The sequence below is a fragment of the Crinia signifera genome, chromosome 11 (assembly GCF_055691185.1).
Source record: "Crinia signifera chromosome 11, ASM5569118v1, whole genome shotgun sequence".
Lineage (NCBI taxonomy): Eukaryota > Metazoa > Chordata > Amphibia > Anura > Myobatrachidae > Crinia > Crinia signifera.
Window position 1 is genome coordinate 10,557,704 of NC_139227.1, and position 25,120 is coordinate 10,582,823.

The following is a 25,120-nucleotide window of genomic DNA, read 5'->3' on the forward strand; positions in this document are numbered from 1 at the left end:
TTCTTTTTGCAGCGAATCGCGGGAGGGGGGGTCGCGGGGGTGTTTTTGCTGCGAATCGCGGTAGGGGGGGTCGCGGGGGAGCGGGTGTTTTTGCCGCGAATCGCGGGAGGGGGGGAGTGCGCGGGGGGGGTTTGCCGCAAATCGCGGGAGGGGGGCGCTCACCTGGTGGCTGTGGAGTAGCAGTGCTGGGCAACATGGGAAGGCAGTGGGTGTCTGGCACTGTCTGTGGGCTCACTGGGCTGGTTCTCTGTCACATACCTCCCAACATGACCCTCTCCAGGAGGGACACAATGCTCTGTTTCTAGACTTCCCCTTAATGTATGATTGCCATCACCTGTTTTAAACAGGTTAATTTCTCAGAAAGGTGTTCAGCACAGATGCACAGATGAAGGCAATCACACATTAAGAGGAAAGTCCAGGAACAGAGCGTTATAGACACAGACACCCACTTTGAGTGACAGATGTAGCCAAATATATAGGAGATATATATATATATATATATATATATATATATATATATATATATATATATATATATATATAAATGTACCGTCACTGTTTACTTGTTACCTACCTGGCAATCCAAAACTAATTCCTAGTATATGTAAGTATGCCTGACCAAATAAAGCTGATTCTGATTCTGACATGTTGAATCAGCCCCACCTGCAATGTAGCTTGCTTTTGCTCATTTGTGTGCTCCATTAAAAGCAGAGATTGTTCTGTCACTTTGATAGCACAACCACCAGGTGCATGAATATTCATTAACCACATAGTGCTCAGGTGACCTAAGTACTTATTGCATTCTAGAACATCACGGAGCAAAGCATCACTTGGAACCCCGGGAACTAGGGGCCTAAAATTGATGAACTGGACTTGCAGTATTCTAAAACTTGTGGACCTATAATGGGGGAAAGACAGAATAAATTATATAAAAATATTATTATTATTTGACCTCATACAGCTTTGATCATAGTATTAGTGTAACACACTTTTTGGCGTGCTTGCAGCACATGCAATGCGATGTGCACCGTGGATTTGACAGGGAAATCCATGTAATCTGTTCCCACTGACCGTTCGGAAGAGTGTGATAGAGCGTGACAGATCCTAGCTAAGTAACTATGGCGATTTATTACCAATACTGCAAGTTACCCAGAAAAAAAAAAACAGGAACACAGTCTGTGTAATAAATCATTATCTGCAAGGGAAAGGGTTACATAAAACCAATTTAAGGCTACGAATAACATATTCTGCAAAAAAAAAAAAAACAATGTTATTGCACGGTTCATAAAAAGCTTTATAATACACAGAACAAAGCATGAGATCAATAAATCAGTTCCTCGCTATATGAGATTATAATCTAAAGTAATAGGAGGTCAATATTAAGGAACACGAAACAGAGTAATACAGCAATTGTTTTGCGAAGCGGGACCTGGAACATGTCAAATGTGTAAAATAAAGCATTTTTTATTAAAAACAAAAATACAACTAAATTTATATTGGCAACAAATTAATTTGTTAGATTTATTGGTGTGTGCTTTTCGTTGTTAGGAAATTGGCACTGGAATCCTAATAATAATATTCCAGTGCAGTGGGCAAAGAAACACAAAAGGGACTGCATGGACTGCGCCCCCTATGCCTCCCCTCTGTGTCCCCTTCATGCACCCCTGTGTGACTCCTAGGATTTGCCCCGCCCACTTAGTACCTGGCCACGTTGTCGCTCTTGGTGGACCTGCTGGCCAGTGATGCGGTAAGTCTCTGCTTACTACTGCTGACCGATGCGTACAAAAAGCAGGATGATAAATCATCCTGAAAAATAGACAGAGGGGTTTATTTATTGAGATGGAAGGTCTATTGAAGATAGGTTGTTGGTTGCTCATAGCAACCAATCAAAATCAACTTACAGTATTTATTTTATTTAGCACCTTCTAAGAAGATAATAGCTAGAATGTTATTGGTTGCCCATGGCAACATCCCAACTTCAATCTTAGTAAATATACTGCATAAGAAGAGCAGGGTCCTCTGCCCCGTGCACCACAATGAGACATTTGAGTCAAAAATGTAATTGTCTATCCATGTACAGTATACCGGCAATTGTTAGAACATGACATAGCTTTAAAAAAAATACAAAGAAAACATATGGACTTAGATATAGATTTATTGTCGAATAAAACATTTTCTTAAAATGTAATATACTGTAGGGACATTTCATATTTTTTGGGGTCTTTTTGAAGATCTTGGTTTTAAAAAACATTGCTTTAATGTTTAGTGGAACCTAAACATTTTATTACATTATACCTTACAAAAACGTGTTGCTTTGAAATGTTAAAGATACAGTTGATTCAAATGTGGTGCTAGGGGGTATGTGGGGGGGGGGGGGGGGATGATTGATAACTTCTGATCTATACACACACTACACCCCCAACATAACCTGATCTGATGACACTCTAGACATGAGACGCACTTTATACAAGCATTTTTCAACCACTGAGGCAGATGTATTAAGCCTTAACAAGATATAAATACAAAGAGAGATAAACGTCCAGCCAATCAGCTCCTTACTGACTTTTTCAAACACAGGGGGAGATTCTCTAAAAATCTCCGCCCCCCTTCACCGCCCATCGCAATTATAATTATCACATATGTTCTAACATATGTGATAATTATAGCAAAGGACAGCTCTTGCGTTAAGAGCTGTCCTTTGCGGTGAGAGTCACACAGGTGAGGGGGCGATGCGAGGCGGCGGGGGTCCGTGCGGGGCGGAGGGGGTCGTTGCGGGGCGCTGGTGGGTTCGCGTTAGAAGCCCATTGGCTTCTATGGGGCATCGCCAGATTTTTCTGGTGATGCCCCCTGCTGCGGTAACCCGGCGGGGGATGCTTAGAGCATCCCGAAATGCGGTAAAACCCAGATAACAAGGTTTTTACCGCATTTTCACCTTAGAGAATCTCCCCCACTTCCTGTAAAATGGCAGTTAGCAGGTGATTGGCTGGACGTTTATCTCTCTTTGGGCGGGATGTTGTAACATCCGCGCCCATTATCGCCGGCTACCGCATTATTAGTAACGGCATATGCTATAACATATGCCGTTATTCATGCAAGGGACAGCTCTTGCGGTAAGAGCTGTCCCTTGCGATGCGGTGCCGGCGCTGGACTTCCGGGTCTGTGACCCGGGAGTCCATCTGCGCATGCGCAGACCCCGGCGCCGGCCGCAGGGCACGCTGGGAGGGATCCGTGACGGATCCCTCAAACAGCGCTGCGGTAAGAAGCCCATAGGCTTCTGCAGGGATTCGCCAGCTTTAGCTGGCGATTCCCTCCGCAGCGCTGACACTGCGGAGGCGCCATATAGCATATAGAAATGCGGTAGAAACCCCGAAAACGGGGTTTTTACCGCATTTCTGCTATATAGCATCCCGCCCCCAATCACCCTTGGATTTATCCCTTGTTAAGGCTTAATACATCTGCCCCATTGTGCCTTGAGCTGTTCTCAAGTGTGCCACCAGACATCGAGAGATGTCCACACCAGTGTACAGCCGCCACCACCACCAGTTCAACTGTTATTCACTGGTATCTTGTTTTCATGTGAGGAGCAATGTATTTTATTTTTGTTACCTGTGGGTACCAGTGTAATTGTTTTTTTTTTTCATATGGGAGTCAATATGTTGCTTTTTTTTACCTGTGGGGGTCTGATAGTGTGCCTTGGCAATTTTAAAATATTATTTGGTGTCCCAAGAGTTGAAATCACATAGAAGACAACCCTAGTAATTCTAACAATTCCATGCAGATAATTGTGTATGTGTGTGTGTATGTGTGTGTGTGTGTGTGTGTGTGTGTGCGTGTGTGTGTGTGTGTGTGAAAATGTTTGCCATTCATTTTAGAATTTTATTCAATGATCCTGTGGGTTCTGTATGTAGCAGGAACTGTGTCTCTCACCCATTGCAAAATGACTGCAGATGTTTGTACTGATCTATGAACACATTGCTTTTTCAATTGGAGCTTTGCCTTAACAAAGTGAGCATTTCACTGATTATTATTATTATTATTATTATTATTATTATTATTATTATTATTATTCTGCAATCTTCGCATCTCCTCTAGCATCCTATGTAGCTCACCAGTGTGCAGATGAAGCTGGCTATCTGTCTGCCTGTAGTGTAGTACCTGTAGTCTACACATCTGCTTTGGCAGGTGACTAACATCCTCTGGCTGACATTAACTCCTCTATGAGATGTTACATAGCATTCAGCCAGGTATTAGGATAACGGTTGCTGTGGAGATCTGACCTTCTCTGCATCCGCAGCACAAAGAACCAGTGAGGACCGCTGGCGATCATTAATGCTGCTTAGGAGAGGCGAGAAATAGGCGGAAGGGGACAGTGACTCCTCATGTGAAACGGTTACGTATAGAGGATACACAATGTCTAGGACACAAGTGACTCCTCATGTGAAACGGTTACGTATAGATGATACACAATGTCTAGGACACCAGTGACTCCTCGTGTGAAACGGTTACGTATAGAGGATACACAATGTCTAGGACACCAGTGACTCCTCATATGAAACGGTTACGTATAGATGATACACAATGTCTAGGACACCAGTGACTCCTCATCTGAAACGGTTACGTATAGATGATACACAATGTCTAGGACACCAGTGACTCCTCATGTGAAACGGTTACGTATAGATGATACACAATGTCTAGGACACCAGTGACTCCTCATGTGAAACGGTTACGTATAGATGATAAACAATGTCTAGGACACCAGTGACTCCTCGTGTGAAACGGTTACGTATAGATGATACACAATGTCTAGGACACCAGTGACTCCTCATGTGAAACGGATACGTATAGATGATACACAATGTCTAGGACACCAGTGACTCCTCGTGTGAAACGGTTACGTATAGATGATACACAATGTCTAGGACACCAGTGACTCCTCATGTGAAACGGTTACGTATAGATGATACACAATGTCTAGGACACCAGTGACTCCTCATGTGAAACGGATACGTATAGATGATACACAATGTCTAGGACACCAGTGACTCCTCATGTGAAACGGATACGTATAGATGATACACAATGTCTAGGACACCAGTGACTCCTCGTGTGAAACGGTTACGTATAGATGATACACAATGTCTAGGACACCAGTGACTCCTCATGTGAAACGGATACGTATAGATGATACACAATGTCTAGGACACCAGTGACTCCTCATGTGAAACGGTTACGTATAGATGATACACAATGTCTAGGACACCAGTGACTCCTCGTGTGAAACGGTTACGTATAGATGATACACAATGTCTAGGACACCAGTGACTCCTCATGTGAAACGGTTACGTATAGATGATACACAATGTCTAGGACACCAGTGACTCCTCGTGTGAAACGGTTACGTATAGATGATACACAATGTCTAGGACACCAGTGACTCCTCGTGTGAAACGGTTACGTATAGATGATACACAATGTCTAGGACACCAGTGACTCCTCGTGTGAAACGGTTACATATAGATGATACACAATGTCTAGGACACCAGTGACTCCTCATGTGAAACGGTTACGTATAGATGATACACAATGTCTAGGGGGTAGATTCTCTAAAGTGAAAATGCGGTAAAAACCCCATTATCGGGTTTTTACGGCATTTCAGTGGGGGGCATCGCCAGATTTTTCTGGGCTTCTAACGCGAACCCACCGCCGCCCCGCACGGAACCCTGCCGCCCCGCATCGCCCCCTCACCTGTGTCCGGGCAGCACAGAGCTGTGCTGCCCGAACCTGTGACCTCCTCCCTGCACTGATCCTCTTCCGGGTGCAGGGAGGAGGAGATCCCGGCGCAGCAGCAGCGCCGGGTGTGGGAGGGGGGAGCCGCCGGGACCTGCTGGGACCCGGCGACTCTCACCGCAAAGGACAGCTCTTAACGCAATAGGAAGGTACAAACATAATAAATTTTTTTTTTATTATGTTTGTACCTTCCTATTGCAATTTTGCAACATTTTTCCACCCTTTACTTATTCAGGACTATCAAGGGCCTGATTAAAGGTTCCAGGTGCCTTAGCCTAATATACATGTAGCTGCCTTATCAGGGACTCACCAGTCATACTGCCCATGTGCATGTTATGAATGGTATACAACTGGCATGTATGATCTAATGCTTGTGGCGTGTGAGGGAGACTTTGGCTTTAGGCTGTCCAGCTGGCGCTGTAACACAACGTACATTAAGTAATGGTTCCATCAGTAAGTTACATTGGTGCAGCTATCTGGCAGTCACCTTAAGAACTGTTCCCAACAGTACATAAAGGAGCCCTATTGCTTTTTAAAAAATAAACCCCCTGCCTCCAGAAATTACAGGCTGACATAATGCAGTGTGTTGCTGCCTGAATAGAATTACCAGGCAACGCGCAGGATACAAATTATTATTGTTGTTACGGCGATGGAGACATTTGTCTTGCAGGATGATAATTTAGTAAATGACAGGTAATGAATCCTTAGCGCTTAAAATGGAGTCATTGAGATAACGGCTGTTTCACTTTCCGAGATTCCTGACAGATTTGGGTCTGGGTGTTCAGATTGAAGATTACAAACAGCAGATCTATTACAGCGAGGAGTGTATCGCTTTGATCAGAAGCTTGCTGCAGACGTGTGCTTGTCTGCTAGGCCGCACTGTAATATTGGGTGTGTGCTTCCAGTGTCAATTTAAAATTGGCTTGTACTGTACTGTAATTCGCTATTTGTCTTTTGCCCCTCTATGTATTGTTAGGCGCTGCTGAAGCCTTGTGGCACCATATCAAGAAATAATAATAAATGGAAATATTATCTGTATTTTTCTGTTCCCTTTCTTCTGTACACTGTAAACAGTTGTAAGTGTATTTAAAGCATATCTCGCCAGTGGATTTGGTACAAGCAGGCATAGGACCCAGCTCTGTGGGTGGTTGAGTCTTTACTGTGATTGACAGATATGGGGTCCTGGTAATACCTGCTCTTCCATGTGTATGCATGTAATGTACAGATGAAGTAGCTCTGAATGGAGCCGCTCCTGGCGATAGAATCAGCAATCGCTGCCCCGCGCCAGCCGACAGAAGGGGGCGCATGTGCACGAGACACATGCGCGGCCCGTTCTGTAAGAGCCCTCCGCCACCAGTCCCTTGCACCTCACCGCAGCCACCCGCAGCCCCCACTAGCTGCTCCCACTCCCTTCCAGTCTCCCTGAATCGGAGAAGGGCAGGGAAGCCGCTCCCCGCCGCCTTGCTGATGAGGACGCGTGAGAGTGTGAGGCATTTCTGTGCATATGATGGGTGAAAGCGGGCACGGCGAACTACTAGTTTGCCATCCTGTTCTCAACCACCAATGCGGGCGGGTGACGTGGGGTGTTCCATGAAAACACTAGGTGTTCCCATGAAAATTAGGCAGTGATGTGGGTGCTGGGGGCAGGCAGCTGACACCAGAGAGTGTCTTAGTTTTGGGTGCTCCTTCCAAATAATTAGATGGTCAGTGACCAACAAATGATCCCCCTCCCCCCCCCCCCCACACACACACCCCAAGGCTGCAAATGGATGTTTATGCAAAACATCCATTTGCAGTGAGGTGGAGAAATTCGCTGGGTGGCGGGGGGCAGGCATTCGCACGTCCCGTGGGTGGTGTTAGAAGGCTCTCTAAGCAGCAAACTACCGCTTCTTGGCGTGCCAACCAGAATGACCCCCTATATATATACCGTGTTTCCCCGATAATTAGACCTTCCCCGATAATAAGCCCTACCCCAGATTTTGGACGCTGGTCCAAAATAAGCCCTCCCCCGAATTAAAGCCCTATCAAATTTCCCATGTATTTTTTTGTATTTTGTAAGTGTAGCCCCCGCTCAGCCCCGCTGACCCCCGCTGACCTCCGCTGCCCTCCGCTCACCTCCTCTCACGCCCGCTCACCTCGCCTGCAACACCGTGGCTCCCGTTCCCAGGAATGCATTGCGGTAGGCGCGGCGTGACGTCACGCCACGCACATCACTCTGCGCACATCACCGCTCAGCTCAACGCCGCTCAGCACACACAGCGCCGGCAGGTCCAACAATACCGTTACTGGTACAGTACGGTAATCCCTTTAAAGAGATCCGTTACACAAACAGGGGGGGGCATGTACCGTACGGTAGAATATGGATGACTGGGATGGTAATTGTTGACTGGGGCATTTTTTTAAAGGCGCAGTGGGGCATTTTTTTAAAGGAGCAGTGGGGCTGTCAAGGTCTATTAAAATAAGCCCTCCCCCGAAAATAAGACCTATGGTCTTTTTTGAGCAAAAAAAATAAATAAGACAGTGTCTTATTATCGGGGAAACACGGTATAGATGATGTAACTGAAGACATACGTTCTAGCAATACATCAAGTAATGGCAGATACTGCATCTATGTAGCACAGATTTTATTAGGGAATTATAATGGGGACAATAAAAGAAACAGATAAGCTCTTTGATGGACAAGGGAAGTTTTGTATAACACAAAAATTCTATTGACCCCTGCTTTAGTTGTCAAGTGTCTGGGGAGCACAGGATTTGCAGTGACGTTACAATGGCTCTTTCACTTACAGCCTAAGAAGCTGTGAGATTTTTGGTTCTCTGATTTTCAGGCCCAGTAATCTTTTTATCATGCAAGTACAATGCAGGATTCAGCTGCTGCTTTGTGCATACGACTGTCCATTTCCATCGGCTATTCCCATATAATACCCACCATTCCGATGTGCTTATAAAACTAGCTGGCAACACAAAACAAAAGGCCGGTGGTGTCATGTGAGATTAGGCCTGCCTGAGGATATGGCTTACTAACAGGGAAATGGGCTGCATAAATATTTAGGTAACTTGCCGCCCCTGACAGCGCTATTCACAGACGGTTAAATTAAACCGCTTTACTCAGATAATATCTTCCTATTGTGTACACAGTACTGCGGAGTGTTTCACTGCTAATGTAGCGGTTCTACTTAGGATATTTGAGCGTTTCCTAGCTAACAGTAACGCAATGTTACATATCATAACTCCAAACATTGTAAACGGATAAAGAGAAACACTAAATAGCTATAAAAAGAACAAAAACACAGCAAAATAATCAGGGTTGAAGCTGTTTTCAATTATTAGGTGAGAGAATAATTTTGTCTGGTTGCCCTGCTGGTAGTATCAGTATGGTGGTACTAAATACTTGCCTACCCTCTTGGAAAGGCCGGGAGGCTTCCAAAAATCAGGTCCACCTCCGGGATCCCTGTAAGTGTGGGCAATCCTCCCGCAAGCCCCTGGAAAACCCCACATTCCCCCCGGCCTCCTACCCCGCTGGTTAAATACCGGCATTTGCGGGTGTACACGGGTGGGCAGGGCTAAAATATGCTAATCAACGCCATTTTATATTTGGAATGGGGCTTGATGTCAGGCTCTGGGCCTGCCCCCAGAAGCACGCTGAAATGTTCATCTCCGGGCTTCTTCCAAAGAGGGAAATAGGCATTAATTCCACCAGAATGCAAGGTTCCTGGTGTGCTATATGAGTGTGGATGAGAGACTTAGATCTTGTGAGGAGTGAAGAGGTTGGGTTGGAAGATATTTTGAGATAATTTGATGTGGTTTGGTTTATGACTTTGTGTGTAGGTAAAATTATTTTGTATTGAATACAGTAGAATACAGGTTTAGGGCAGGAAGTATTAATATACATTGCCACCCCTCGCTGCCTGGCCGCCGCAATGCCAGCGCATATGTACTAACATATGCGGCTGGCATTGCAGTGCGGTAATGGAGCCCCCCAGCGATACCTGCACTGTGGTGTACGGGTGTGGGGGGGGGTATCCGTCACCTCCCTGCTGCCTCCTGCTCCCCTCATGCCGGGGACAGCTAAGCAGGCTGTCCCCGGCCCCTCCTCCCCCCTGCAGCTGGAAGGACATCTGGCTGCTACTACGGGGAGGAAGGGCTTACCTTCCGGGTCCAGGAGGATCTGGACTAAGGTAAGCCAGAGGGAGGGGGAGAGGGGGGTCGGCGGGTTTGCGGTGGAGGCGTCAGGCGGTGAAAGGAAGCCCACCTTTGGGTTTTGATACCCTACTATGCGGTGTCGCTGCGGCGGGGTTTTAATACCTAGGAAAATTCTGTAAAACGGGGGTTTTCCCCTTGGTACATCCCGCCCTTAGTGTGAAAGCGCTTGACCTGGGTCGGGGCTGATTTGGACCTGGGATTGCGATGCCAGGTCCGACCTGGCTTTGCGATTTTAAAAGGGTATTATTTAACTAGAAGTAGTGATATCACTGAGGTATGAGGCACATTGTGACCTCAGCATAGAAACACATATTGTCGAAGACAGTGAATTTACATCTGAGAATGTGGTCTAACCCATACCTCTCAACATTAGGAATTTGTAGGTTGTTACTTCTGCACTGCAAAGTCATGCATGCTGCGGCACAGGGGCTTGGTATATATACAGGGGGCATGACTTTTCAGGAATGCCACAATCGCGAGTCATGCCCTACTGGGTCATGCACTAAATTCTCCGATGGAAGTTACGTTTTGAAGGACTGACTTCCTTTTTTTTTCACCAATACATTATTTTACACCTTTAAAACCATTCAATCAAATCTAATTTTAAATCAGCTTTTGACTTTGGCACTTACTGTAAGGGTTGAAATGCATCACATATTAGTAATAAACTGTTGGTTTCTCACCTTTTAGTTGGAAGTGATAGAAAGCGCGAAAACACCTCGATGTACATTTTCATGCGCTACTGTATCTCGGTAACTGCTTGCTAGAATAGACCCACGCTCAGTTGGTAGGTAAATATCGTTTAAATAACATTCATAAACAATTTATAAATGATTTATCTTGTCAATAAGAATTGTCGCTTTTCGCACTGTGACAATATTTGCTTAATACATACTAAATGATTTGCTCAGTGAGCGATATACAGTAGTTGAATTTCCTGGGGTCCCAGACAAAAGATATAAACTGCATATAAACTGAACGATATTCCAAACAATATTCCAAACCAGTAAGCCCGCTCGAAGCAAAAGCATTGAAAGCTAATCTGCTACCTGCTTTTGTTTGTGCATGTGTAGAGTGTGAAAGAGATGTAGTTTCATTCTCTGCCAGCAGATGACAGTGTTTTGGAAACTAGACACCTATAGATGATGACGAAAAATTTACCTAGAGTCATCTGTGGCAGTAATAAAGATGACCAATGTAAATACTGGACTGGCATTATAGGGGGTATGGGGGGGGGGGGCAGAACTTCAGGAGTACGTAGTGATCGATATAATAAACAAAATCACTCAGAAAGGTCAAAATGAGTAAAAGTGTTTAAAATATCACCAGTGCGCACCTCCCAACATTGTACTATGAGTTTGCTGTACTTTTGTGCATCCCTGACCTGCGCGTTCGAGACCTGTAGGAAAGTCCGCGTTTGCGATGCCATGTCGGCGTTTCACTGCTGTGGAGGCATGGCCAGCACTGTGAGAGCTGCTGGCCATGTCCCCTGTCCTTCTCCCCCAGTGATTAGCAGAACAGCGATGGGCTGAGGGATTAAGAACTGCCCCCCTACCGAGGGACACTGCCGGCCGCAGGTGGGACACAGAACAGACCAAAAACGGGACTGTCCCGTGAAAATCGGGACAGTTGGGAGCCTGGTATGCTTTAGTGATCTTGTGTGTTACTTTTAATGTATCCAACATCTTGAACATTCAATGATATTTTACTAAAATAGTTATCACTAAGATTGAATGCTGCTCTAGTTATTGGTGTATAATATTATTTTTTTGACAATATATTATTTAATGAATTAATCTCTTTTCCTGTTCGTAAAACAATAATTAACCTTTTATGACCCTGAACCCCTTGTTGTGGTACAGACACAGGGTCTGATAAAGATTATGCCGCAACTTCAGTAGTGTTGCAACTGAGCGGTTATTGGTAGACGGTGGATGCATTGCATCTGAAGTGCGCTCGTGCCAAGGTTCCTTTTCGATGCCACTCAAAGTTCAGTCGTACAGTGATTGGCGTGAAGACGCTGCTTTACTTGCATTGCCTCACAGTTCCATCACTATTACATCTCGCTACTGCATTGGCATTGCTGCCACATATTAATCAGGCCCACTGAGCTAGTACTGTAACGAGTTAAGTACTATAAAGTATAACAAGAAAAAAAAAGACCAACATCGGCCAAAATTGACCTTTAGTAATTAAGTTCTGAATTCCAGCATCTCGTTGCGGCTCACAAATTGAATAACCCCTGAATTCATACAGTATTTACAAAACATTCCAGATCTAATATTGTAGTGTGTGTGCCTGTGTCTGTAATTGTAAAACATTTCTTATTGCTGAGCTTCAACGTTCTCAGTTTCCATTCTGCCGCAGAAGAGGTTCTGAAGCAGTAGGAAATGACAATTTGGCATTCTGCTTGCCTCCCATTTGTTCTACGGCCTTTATGCTTTCAGAAAGATAATAGCCTTTGCCTGTTAGTGTACCGTGAGGAGAGGACTAGAATTAAGATGAGCTAAATTGATTGATCCGCGTGTAGGAATACAGAACACAGGTGTGCTTTTATGCAAATCCCCAGAGTAAAATATCTCCAAAAACCAATACCGAAAATAGCAAATGAAAAAATCTTCCGCAATTTCAATCACTCCCTGCATCACAATATATTCTGACATTCATCTTCTGGAGAGGTGCCAGGATGCTCCACTGGAAAAAGAATTGCTGTACAGAAAGATGGTTTTGGGGTCATTGTTATGGATTTAAGTGCTGCTTGGATGCCTTTCATTATGTGTGTGCAAAACGATTACAAACTGAATGATTGACAGACCAGCAGTCCGCAATTTGTTTCCCAGCATCATTTGTTTTCCTGGTATTGTAAGTGGCAGCGCTCACAGTTATATATAGCCCAGGTTATAAAAGCCGGTTCATTAATGTGAGCCTCTTTTTTGATCTTTCGACCTCACTCATAAATCTCAAACTGGGAGCTTCCTTTTCATTTTTACTTTCTAATTTTATCCCCTCAGAAATTGTTTGGGTTTTTTATTTTTTTTTAAATAAAATTTAGAATGTATTTTTAAAAATGTATTTAAAGCTTTTCTTGAGCTCCCTATTGGAATTTTTTACACGCCACGTTGGGCATAGATCCCCAATGACTTCCATATACTGTATAAGGTGTGCCCAAATAAAAAGGAGACTTTTGCTGCAGCGGCGTTGTATCTTATCGCAGTGGGTTAAAGCGTTTGCCGATAGATGGTGTGGCGTATTTCCCACGTGTAGTGAACGGCTTCCCTTCAGTTTCTTCTTTCCTGGACAGTTGTTTTGCGCGGTCGCATGCATGATGGATTCCTTCGGATCCGCGGGATCAGTTACCCAATTTCTTCCCACAGAAGGAAAGCATGCTTCAGAAATTTATCACAGGATGAAGGCTGTGTACAGAGAGCAGTGTCCCATATCTTTGACCCCTTAAAAAAAAAATCACAAGGTCAACGGTTCACATGTGACAAGGACGCGTGGAAAACTGGATCCGTCAGCAACCCAGCAGTTAGTACATTGAAGCCATCAACTCCTACGTGCTGGGACCAGTGCATCAATGGCAATTATGTGTAATTGTAATGTGTATATATACATACACATATAGCCCTCCCACAGTGACATAACCAACCCCTTTCCCCCATAACATCCTGCAAAGTGTAATGGGGCATTTGTGTCAAAAACCAGCCACATAATACCTGGGGGAAACTGAGTATCCCTCCTCTCACCTTTCCTGCTCCTCATCCCACCTACTGAAAGGCCAAGAAACAGGTCATCAATCCTGAAGAATACCCCCTATGCCGAAGGAGCAGGCCTAGCTGGAAAGATACGTAACGTTCAGGACTTTCCCAGCTGTTCTTGCCAGAGTCGGCTCCACATACAAATGAAATGGGGCTCATACAGTAGGTTGTAAAGAGATTGCATAGACCGGTAATTCCCAAACTCGGTCCTCAAGGCACCCTAGCACTCAGTCCAGGTTTTTAAGATATTTGTAACCATGCTTTAGCACAGGTGGCTTAATTGGACTGTTAAGGTGCCTCGATGGCCAAGTTTGGCAATTTCCGGTATTGACATTTCTACATAAAAGATACGATGACTTGCTTTTTGTTATATTACTCTTCTCATTGTCTTCTCAACGCCTCACACGTTTGATTTTCTGATTCATTTATATTACATTTCAGTATATCAGCTTCTTAACCATCATTGAACAAAGCTGTTTTCTGCAAGACAAACAAGTACATTAAAGTGTTTGTTTAATTTAACTTTCCCACCTAAAATGTCGTTTGTTCTTCCTTTATTAGACAATTTCTGGCAATTAACAGGCAACCGCTGAGGAGAAGAGCAGTCTAGAAACCACTTAGAAATTGAAATCCCTCAAAAACATTAAAAACTAGCAGCAAATACAAAGAAATAGAGATTTATTTATAATAATTTACACCGCCTCAGGCTTATATTCATAGTTCCTTATTGACTAAAATGTAATAAGCAGATATGAGTTGTCAAAGAACATATCTGCTTTAAAATTTGGATGATAAAACATGTCCATTTTGATTGTAATTTAGGCAATTAGTACTTTTCTACATCGTTATATCTGTTTTTTTCATTGCTGACCTCATTAATGAGGATCTGGGACATCAGCAGGGCCTGTTCAAAATTGTGTCTGTGTGCGTGGATTCCCAAACAGTTATCTTGAGCCATCTAAAATAGAGATGTGCAGGTTCTGATTTACTCTGATTTACTCTGATTTCAAAGCAGGATCTTATTGGCTATCCCAAATCACATGACAGTTGTTGACAGTTGATAGCCAATAAGATCCTGCTTTGAAATTAGAGTAAATCAGAGTAAATCAGAGCCTGCACATCTCTAATCTAAAATAAAAGCATGCTAAGGCCTCCACCCTAGAATTAAAATGTACCTCTACACAGGAGGTTATTAAACTTGTGTTCAAGGACCCCAAAAGCCCCATACACACTAGATCAGGTCTAGAAATCAGGTAAAATTGGCCCAAATCACATGTGTCTAACATCCCACCCAATCCGAAGTGCAGTCTCGTGGACCTGCCTGCACTTCCGACCTCCACCTTGGACTCCCTCCCATCAGCAGGGAACGGGGTTGCATATGATACATCACATGCAGACAAACTACATGCGATGTATCGCGTGCGATACTGCCACCCGCTAAGGTCCTGGAAGGTTCAAGGGGGATCAGATGGCTATACACTGCCAAAACTTCTCGAAGTAGTGTATGGCCACTTTTAGAATCCTGAATGCAACCTTAAAACAACCGGGTGCCAGATGAAGCTCTGACAGGGGGGATACTGACATCGGATTCCCGACTGCCAGTGCTCCGACAGGGGGCATCCCAACTCACAGGGGCTATTCTCCCTTGTGGGGGTCCACGACCCCCATAGAGGGAGAACAGAACCTGTGACGAGTTTAGCGAGCCACCGAGCCCGCAAGGGGCTTCTTTGCGCTCACCGCCCTGTCGAATATCCGATGTTGGGATATTGACCGTCGGGATCCCCCCTGTCGGAGCGCCACACCACACCCATAACAACCAGTCAGCTATTTGACCTTAATGTGCAGCACTAAACTGATATGATTGGTTGTAATGCTCTTTAAAAAATTCCCCTCCCCATTAGGAGACAAAAGTTTAATTGCCATCTTTATTATGGTATTTAAATATTAATACAACAAAAATATTTCCGTTTCCTATGAAATACAGAACTAATAAGCATTATCTAAGAAGAGCATTGAACAAACATTGTCATAAAGAATCGGCTCGGAAAAGAAACATTTAAAATTAAACTTTACTAATGTATTACTTTGTGAAAGAGTAGAATTTATTCAGTACCATTGCAAATCTACACATCTGGTATCTACCAACCATCAATTAGCTTTCAACAACACAGCACAAATTGAGAGAATACCGTATATTTCATTGGTTTACTGAACATAGAAGCCATGCGAGAGCTACGGTTATGTTCTGCTGAAATATAAATTATTCAGTAGCAGAAAGATGTCTTGTGATCTTTTCCTTCTATATTGGGCTTAGATGAAACATTTTCTTTCTTTGTTAATATTACTCGGAAACTGTAATGAAAGCTTTAAACTAGTTACTCACTCTATAGACAATTAGATCATCATTGTAAATGGTGGACGCAGTCCATGGTTATTTTGATATGCCGCTCTTGAAAAGACGCCTTTGCTAAATATGGTGATTTTATGTGCATTTAGAGGGTGCTCTCCTCTTCAGAGACTTTGTTTAATATGGTGAATTTAATGTGCTTTTTCAAGGACACTGATCCCGTAATATGTGTCTGTAAAGTACGATGAATTTAAAAGTGTGTTGTGGAGTGATATAAAAAAAATAGCCTGCCATAGAGTTCTCCAAAAACTATTGAGGGCAAGAACACTTATACTTGTAGAGGGATCATGCATGGGATGGGAGGTGTAATGTTTGGATGCTCAGCAGTAGTGGATCAATGAGTCTCCAGCAATGTTATATCTATAATGGGTGACCCTGCACCCACATAATTGTACTTACCCCTCCTGAGTCTCACGATGGCTGAAGCCTGCCTTAAAATTGTTGAACTCTAGTATTGATTCTAGAAGCTGGATGTATTCATTTTGTGCACACGCATAGCAACGTGTCTTATTAATGGTGATTCCGCCACTGACTTTAAAAGTCCAGGGCTGGAACTTGTCGGTGGTGAGCCCAGGTGCAAAAATATAATCCAAGTCAACTATACGCAACATGGCAGTGGGTGACAGGGAGAGGCAGAGGGCAACAGGGAAGGACAGGGGAGGAAGATTGTGACAGGCAAAAACATTGGGTGACAGGAAGAGGGTGACAGAAGCAGCAGTGGGCTCCTCAGGTACCCCAGTGCACTGCTCCTGATGCACCAGTGGTCATTTCGCCGATGGATTTGTCCACATCAGTGTAGCTGTATAATAAATAGAGTTTATCGCGGTAAAGAAACGGATTCCGTTACCAGTGTAAATGCCCTAAGGTAACTTTTGTGATTAACTTTCCCAGCACTTTACCAAGTACAGTATCTCTTACTAACTGCTTTGGGGCTCATCTACATTTGGATATAAGTCATTTTAAAAGATTCCTCTCAGATGTAGCAGTACACACCCATGCTTCTAGGTGCCACGTTCACAATCTCTTATCACAATTTATCCATATATGGAACTAGACACGCCCTGTGGGTGGAGCATGACACGCCCCCTCAATGGGGCGTGTGCACAATTCTACTACCAACTATAATCTCCATGAAACTAGTGCTCGAAAGCAGACAAGTACGCTCCTACCTCCAATCTATGTCTTTCCAGCTCCCTATCTCCATATCCGGCAATTTTAAAACGGAGCAGTGTCCCTGCATAAATTGCTTTCACTTTCTGTTACGACATCTTTTATAACACAGAGGAGTAATTTGGTCCGTTGAGTGGTCTCTAGCCGTCACTGGCAGTACTTCACCTCATAGAGGTGAAGAGTAGTTAGCCTTTTATATATATAGATGTTACAATCCTGAAACTCGTGTTTCTTTGTTACAGAGGAGAGATTTATTTATACCGCACTCTTATTTGTTCACAATAAGTTCCGTGCGATGGTTGTTCGTTCACTACATTAACGCCAGTAAGAAAGGATTGGGATCTGTGCATGAAACTGACCCTCTTATTGGCACTCCGCATGTCTGAGCCTTAACACTCAGCCCATTAGCGTCTGCATTAAATGTAACTGCCTGGTTTATGGAGATGCTTTCATATATTGTATTGTTAATGAAGCTTCACACGAGGTTTATTTGATGTACAAACAAAAGAGGGGGAATGTTTGCAGATATGACAGTTTCCCCGGAGAAGTGTCTAATCATAAAACACATCACAACAACAAGAGCCTGCCGGACGCCTTTAAAGGGTTATTCCTGGCGGAAAATCATTGTTTATAGAAAATGCCCTCACTGTGGTATTTTCCTCATGGTAAAGGGTATCTTCAGCATCAATCAAATATACTGTATGTCACAAGATGTTGCCCTTATGACCCATAGTGTCCACCAGTGATACAGGGGGGGGGGGGGTCACAGTCCAAAATTCAAATAGGGAAGCCACACCCACTGCTAGTGAGTCAATTTGGAATGGCAATTGGTGGCAGTGGGTGTGGCTCCCCTATTTGATTAGATTTGTTAACTCTGCTGCGGCGCCTCCTCTGAAGCCTCCCCTGGTGTCCACCCATATTACCTATAGATTGTAAACTCATACAAACTGGTCCCTCTCCCCTTTGTATTCTCTACACAATTATGGCAACTGCTCAATATCTCTGCGCCTGCATATACAGTACTGCCTGTATTAGTTGTCATTTGTATCTTTACCTTTAGCGCTGTGGAACCTTTGTGGCACATTATCAATAAAAGATAATAATAATCTGTTCATTCAGTGAAAGAAGAGGGCACTGCAAGACCCCATAGCGCAAATCTGCCTCTAAGATGAAGCCTCTGTTCGCTGTATTGAGAGAAGAGCAACCACCTACAGTATGAGCCTGGGGGATGGGGTATACGGTCGTATTATCAACCACACTTAGGTCGAAAGTCATTAGGTCGACACTGTTGGGTCGACATGCAACTAGGTCAACAGGGTTCTAGGTCGACATGGTTGAAGGCCGACAGGTGTCTAGGTCGACATGGGACAAGGTCGACATGGGACAAGGTCGACATATCGTTATGTCGGCATGGGTTAGGTCAACAGGTCGCGAGGTCGTCATGGGTTTCTTCACTTTTTTTGAGCCGACATGTGCCCTACCATCCACTAGGGCGTGGTGGGAGAATAAAATAGTATACCAAGCGCAGCGAGGGGCTGCGGTTGACTTCCAACTGTGTCCATGTCGACTGTGTCAACATTCGGGTCAAAAACCAGTGAAAAAACTCATGTCGACCTCGCGACCTAACCCATGTCGACCTAAAGCTATGTCGGCCTTAACCCTTGTCATCATTGTCCCATGTCGACCTTCAACCATGTCGACCTAGAACCCTGTCGACCTAGTTGCATGTCGACCCAACGGGGTTGACCTAAGTGTGGTCGATAAAATGATCCACACCCGGGGAGGATGGGTAGACGTCTCTGCCCATATCAGAGGGCAAGGCTGCTCCCTTGTAGTTCTGTACTACTGCATATTAATCTTAAATAAAGAAATGTTTAGCTTTATATCCATGTATTGGAAACTGTTGTTTTATAACGTAAGTCTACAGGATAATTCAGGATAATGCAAATAAACAAATTTGCCTGGTAGACAATATGATTGTCTACTTTATGTACACAACCCCACAGTCTATGGTCTGGTGTTGTGTACATAGTCTAAGTCCTCAAACTGCGGCCCTCCAGATGTTGTGAAACTACAAATCCCAGCATGCCTGCCACAGTTTTAACACTCCCTTATAGCAAAACTGCAGCAAGGCATGCTGGGATTTGTAGTTTCACAACATCTGGAGGGCCGCAGTTTGAGGACCCAGTGGTAGCCAACCCTAGCCCTCGAGAGCTACCAACAGTTCACATTTTCCAGACAACCTAGCTGCTGCACAGCTGCACTCATTAATCACTGACACATTTTAAAAGATACACAGATGGAGCTGATTAGCTCACTTGTGATTCTGTGAGGAGACCTGCAAAACATGCACTGTTGGTAGCTCTCGAGGACTAGGGTTGGCTACCCCTAAGGTATATGCTACAGGTTGCTCCACCTGTAGAGTTCTTAAAATCAGTAGGGCTTACTGGTCCCTTTACGAAGAAGTCTACCTGTGCACATGCAGAGTGGGAGTTTGCTGTCTGTATTGTTCTTTTAAAAATAAATAAGACGGATATTGTTCTAATTTGATTTAAGCTGATTGCTTGTTCCAGGGAGAATTTTTTTTTTTTTTTTCATTATTCTTCCATACTTCCATTACAAAAGTGGAGAGGAGGATTGTAATTCTTCATAAACTACAATATATATGGACCAGATTCTCTAAGCTTCAAAAGTGATAAAATGGAGAGTGATAAACAACCAGTCAATTAGCTTCTGACTGACATTTTTCAAACACAGTCTGTGACATGGCAGGTAGGACCTGATTGGCTGGCTTTTTATCACTCTCCGTTTTATCACTTTTGAAGTTTAGAGAATCTGGCCCTATATCTGTTACCTATTCCCTTCACTCTTCAGTGACCGTCAGTGAACGAGATGGTAGAGATCCGGGTGAAAGTTAGACAACAGGTTAGCATTAAGGGTCAGATGTATCAAGATTAATAAAGTGATAAAGTGGAGTGTGATAAACAACCAGCCAATCAGCTACTAACTGTCATGTTACAGGCTGGGTTTGAAAATGACAGCAAGGAGCTGATTGGCTGGTTGTTTATCACTCTCCAATGTATAATATTTTGAAGCTTGATACATCTGGCCCTCAGTGGCTTATGTGATATTGCAAACATAAAGTGTTGTAAATAAAATTAACTGGTGCTAACACAAAGTTTCCATCGGTGGTATTCTACTCATATATTTTCTGTTGGCAAAAACACTGTATACGAGCTGTGGCCATAAAATGTACTACAAGTATTGCTCTTTCCGAGCACATTCCTCGCCTTGTCAGTATTTTGTGACTGCAAAAAATATTTATATGGCTTTTCTCTTTCATTCAGGATCAAGCAAGGATAATCGTAAAGAAGAAGTTCGTTATGGGTATAATCTATGGGACGACATTTACAAATCGGAATTCCTACTAGACTGTGGTTTCACACGCTCTTGAATTGGCTTGGAATAGGGATCAAGGACTGTTGAATTAACATTACCAAAAATGAAGAAGTACTTATGTTTACATGGTATTCTTCTCTGCCTGGGCATCGCATACTGTAGTCACGTCACAACAACAAGGAGAGGCAGTAAACTACGGCAATCATTTCATGGACATCACGAAAAGGGCAAAGAAGGACAAGTCTTACATAGGTCCAAGAGGGGATGGGTTTGGAATCAATTTTTCGTAATAGAGGAATATACTGGACCGGATCCTGTGCTTGTTGGACGGGTAAGAACCTTGATATGTTTGCAAAGCATTCTGGGATTGTCTGGACTTGAAAGTTGTGATGTGAATGGCCAATTATTGGGCGATGAGTACAATTGGGTAGGGTTACCACCTGTCCGGGATTACTCCGGGCAGTCCAGTAATTAAGACTGGAGTACGGAGGGATGGTGTTCCTGGATTATGCAATGTCCAGGAATTGGCAGCTTCTATTCCTGGACATTGTATAGTCAGAGAACCCCACACCTCCGGACTCTGGTCTTTAATGTCAGACTGTTCTGAGTAATCCCGGATGGAAGGTGGTAACCCTAAATTGAGGGACTATATAAAAGTGAATACAAGCAGTCAGATGTTTGATTTATTTTACTTAGTTTACAGTCTACATACACATCTCTACAATAGGGTTCATTTTTTTTTTTTTTACAATTAACTTTCCAGTAATATTTTGGATTACTGAAGGAAACCGGAGCTCCCGGAGGAAATTCACACAGGCATAGAGAGGAAATACAAACTCCACACAGAGGAGGCCTTGATGTGAATTTAACCAAATACCATAATACTGTTAGGCAGTAATGGTTAACTATTAGCCAAATGTGGTTTTTGCTTATATGTTTTAAACACTACTGAAAAATTGACGTTCTGAATGGGCTTTTTTATACCTTTTTTCATTTTTAAAATGCATTCTTTTTTATGTGTTTGCTATTTGTAATGCATTAAATGTGTTATTAATGCACTTTACTTGACATGAAATTACAGAAATAACATAAAACATATTTGCATTGGCATATACTGTATGTTTTTAAATGGAATGAAACTCCCATAGATCAGTTTGAAACAAATATTTGAAATGATGAGCTCATCCTCACTTAGGCCCTTATTCTGGTTGGTGCGGTAATATCCGCGTGCGTTTGTGCCGCCGATGTTTTGTGTCTGCGCATGTGCAGAGGCATCTCTGCGCATGTGCGAGCGGGACGCACGGCCACATTCCACATGAAATGTGTACACTACGAACAGGGGGTGGAGAGGGGTGTGAAGGGCTGTTTGGGCTCATTATCATATGTTTACACCCCGCGTTTCATGGGCGTTCCCATGCAAACGCTGGACGTACGTATGGTAATGCGGCCGTGACGCACGTGTAGGGGGCGGACATATGACATTGCCGGATGTCAGCTGCCCGCCCAGATCCCTGCTTTTGCATGGAGAAATGCCCATGTGGTCTGAGGTTGCGGGAGCTGCCTGGCCACTCGGTCCTGCATTCGATGGTCTGCGACCATCGAATGATGGGGGAGGTTCCCTGAGATGGAGGAGGTGTATTCATGAGAAATACACGTGCGGTCCGTTCGGACAGCTTCTTACCGTGTACGGACGGAGTTGGCGATCCGTATGGAAGGCGGGGTTTAGGACGCACGGTGCTGGCCGCATATTCGGATCCGGCCGCACCGATCAGAATAAGGGCCATAGTTATTTTTATAATAGTGTAATACCGTCTTCGAACCTCCAGGTGTCACTACAGAATCACTGTTTTTACACATCGGATTAGTGATGTTATTTTGCTTTCACTATACTGTCAGTCTGATACCAGGAGAACACAACAACCTTGATAAATGGCAAGACAAATGTAACAGTAATTATGATGATAATGAAGATGTATAAACATGTTGTATTATACTGATGTTGCCTTCTCCATGTCCAATACTCATCTGTCATGTATACAATTCATATTTTGAATTTGATATACTTATTGTTCCTTATGTTCATTGAATGTCTCTCTGTATCACTGTCACTGTGTAGCAGTTTGGAAATAATTGGAGGCCACAATATACCGTAGAACATCATAGTATTCAGTAGGGTGTCTCTGCATAGTTATGTTTTGCAGGGCAAGCCCTTTTATTAACCCAAGTTCCCATTTCCACTAGGGTTAACAGAAACAATATATCTGGCTCATATTTTACCCAATTTGTTTATTAGTTGTGTACTGTATGTTTTCCTGTAAAGTCTGCAGAGATGGGGAGGTGGTTAATACATATAAAAATACATGATGTGCTGTTGTATTCACTTTATATGTTGTCTTACCGCGGTAATCAGCGCTGCACCGGGGCACAGCATAGAACTTTTCTTTCCTCTATGATCCTGTCTCCAAACGCCTGTTGAACTAGCCAATGGGAGTCTGGGGGTGGAGTTACAGGAGAAGCGATGCTAAACACTGCATCCCCGATGCAGAGGTGGCTGAGGAGGCTCACATTGCTGCTGATCCCAGAGGCAAGGCACACAGCACATATATTGCATAGAACATTACATATATGCTTCTACAGTATGAGTGGTATTTGGTTGTTATGGGCAACTTCACTTTAGCCTTATGAGTGCAGATGTAAAGCTTGTTTGTTTACTGGTATCTTAAAGTGCACCACTTGTGGAGGCAGCCATTTTGTGTACAAATGTTGATTTGCAACCTGTTGATTTTAACATCTCGTTTCAATGTTGAACAGATACCTCTTTGACATTAAACCCGGTTCACCCATTATACAGAGAGTGACCCATGTTTAACACTTCTTATAACCAGGGATGAATAGCTGGGTTAGTTGAGCTGGGTTATACTGTAGCTTGTGGTTTTTTCACACCACAACTTGACCCAGGTCCATACATCACCATTTGGCAATAACCAGGGTCCAAGGTGCGATGTGAGAGAGGTAAGACATGATTTCATTAAATACGATTACTTCTATACTAATATGGAATACTTATATACTATATATGCAAAAAAGTTTGACTACATGCATCTGGAGAACCACATCAGTGTAGCAGCACGAAACGCACTATGACCAACTTACCTTGGTCCTAGCGCGCTTCCTACTGCTACACTGATGCGGTTCTACAGATGCTTGTAGTCAAACTTTTTTTGCAATACTTAAAAACTAAAGCTTATTAAATTCTCCAATTGAGCCGGCATGTTCACTTCAAAGTCTGTCCCAGTGGGGTCTCTCCACATTAAGTTTAAAGCTATGTTTGTGAATAATACATCTTACTTTACATGGTCTCTAAGGAAAACATATTTTTACAGTATGTGCATTTTCTTACCTCTTTCCTCATCGTCGACATTTAAACATCATGGTCTGTGGCTTTTCAGTGAGGGGGCGGGCCTAAAATGATGCAATTCACGCCATATTTGCACCGCTTCCTCCTCGGAGACCCGCTAATATCAGTATTTGCAGTACTGGGGGTGTGGGGCTAGATATCGTCTAGATCAGCCCCCCCTTCCCCCCAAGGTGCTGATGATGATCTCCTCTCTGGGACTCTCCCGGTGCAAGATGTGTGTATATATATATATATATGAAGAAAACAAGATACCCAGCGCAAAAGTCCTCAGAAGGAAATATGTCCACAGTATATATATACAGTACTATTTTTCTGGAAAAATAGGTTCAGGAACTCCAGGTCTGCGGGTGGATCAATTAAATAAAAATAAAAAAACATATATAATAGAGAGTGGGAGGGAGAGATAGATGTATATATTGTATTTAGAAATAAAGGCACTCACAGGTGACTTTAAAATAAAACTTATCTTATAAAAAGAACATTTTCAGTTCCTGATGATGTCATATTTAATTAGAGGTTCGGGAACTGAGTTCCTGCTGGTTCCTGCTGAAAAATAGCACTGTGTATATATATATATATATATATATATATATATATATATATATATATATATATATATATATATATATATATATATATATATACATATAGTCAGGGCTATTTTTCAGCAGGCTCCAGCAGGAACTGAGGCCCTTTTTCTAGTTCACTCTTTCTGACAAAATATTTTTTAGATGGACAAAACCATGTGCACTGCAGGTGAGGCAGGTGTTACTTGTGCAGAGATAATTACATTTGGGTGGGGTTTTACACCTGCCTCACCTGCAGTGCACATGGTTTTGTCCATCTAAGAAATATTTTGTCAGAAAGAGTGAACTAGAATAGGGGCCTCAGTTCCTGTTGGAGCCTGCTGAAAAATAGCCCTGCATATAGTTTATTATTCAGTCTCACAATTTTCAGATAATAAACCATCAGCCA

The 25,120-nt window shown here is 43.3% G+C and overlaps 1 protein-coding gene across 1 annotated transcript in view; it reads left to right on the plus strand.

Annotated features, from left to right (window-relative positions):
• Nucleotides 1–25,120, plus strand: part of CDH11 (cadherin 11) — a 131,079-nt gene that overhangs the window by 57,658 nt on the left and 48,301 nt on the right. The window contains exon 2 of the mRNA XM_083164122.1: nt 20,676–21,058. Coding sequence (XP_083020248.1) covers nt 20,831–21,058 — 228 coding nt within the window. The 5' untranslated portion in view covers nt 20,676–20,830. The remainder of the gene's footprint in view (nt 1–20,675; nt 21,059–25,120) is intronic.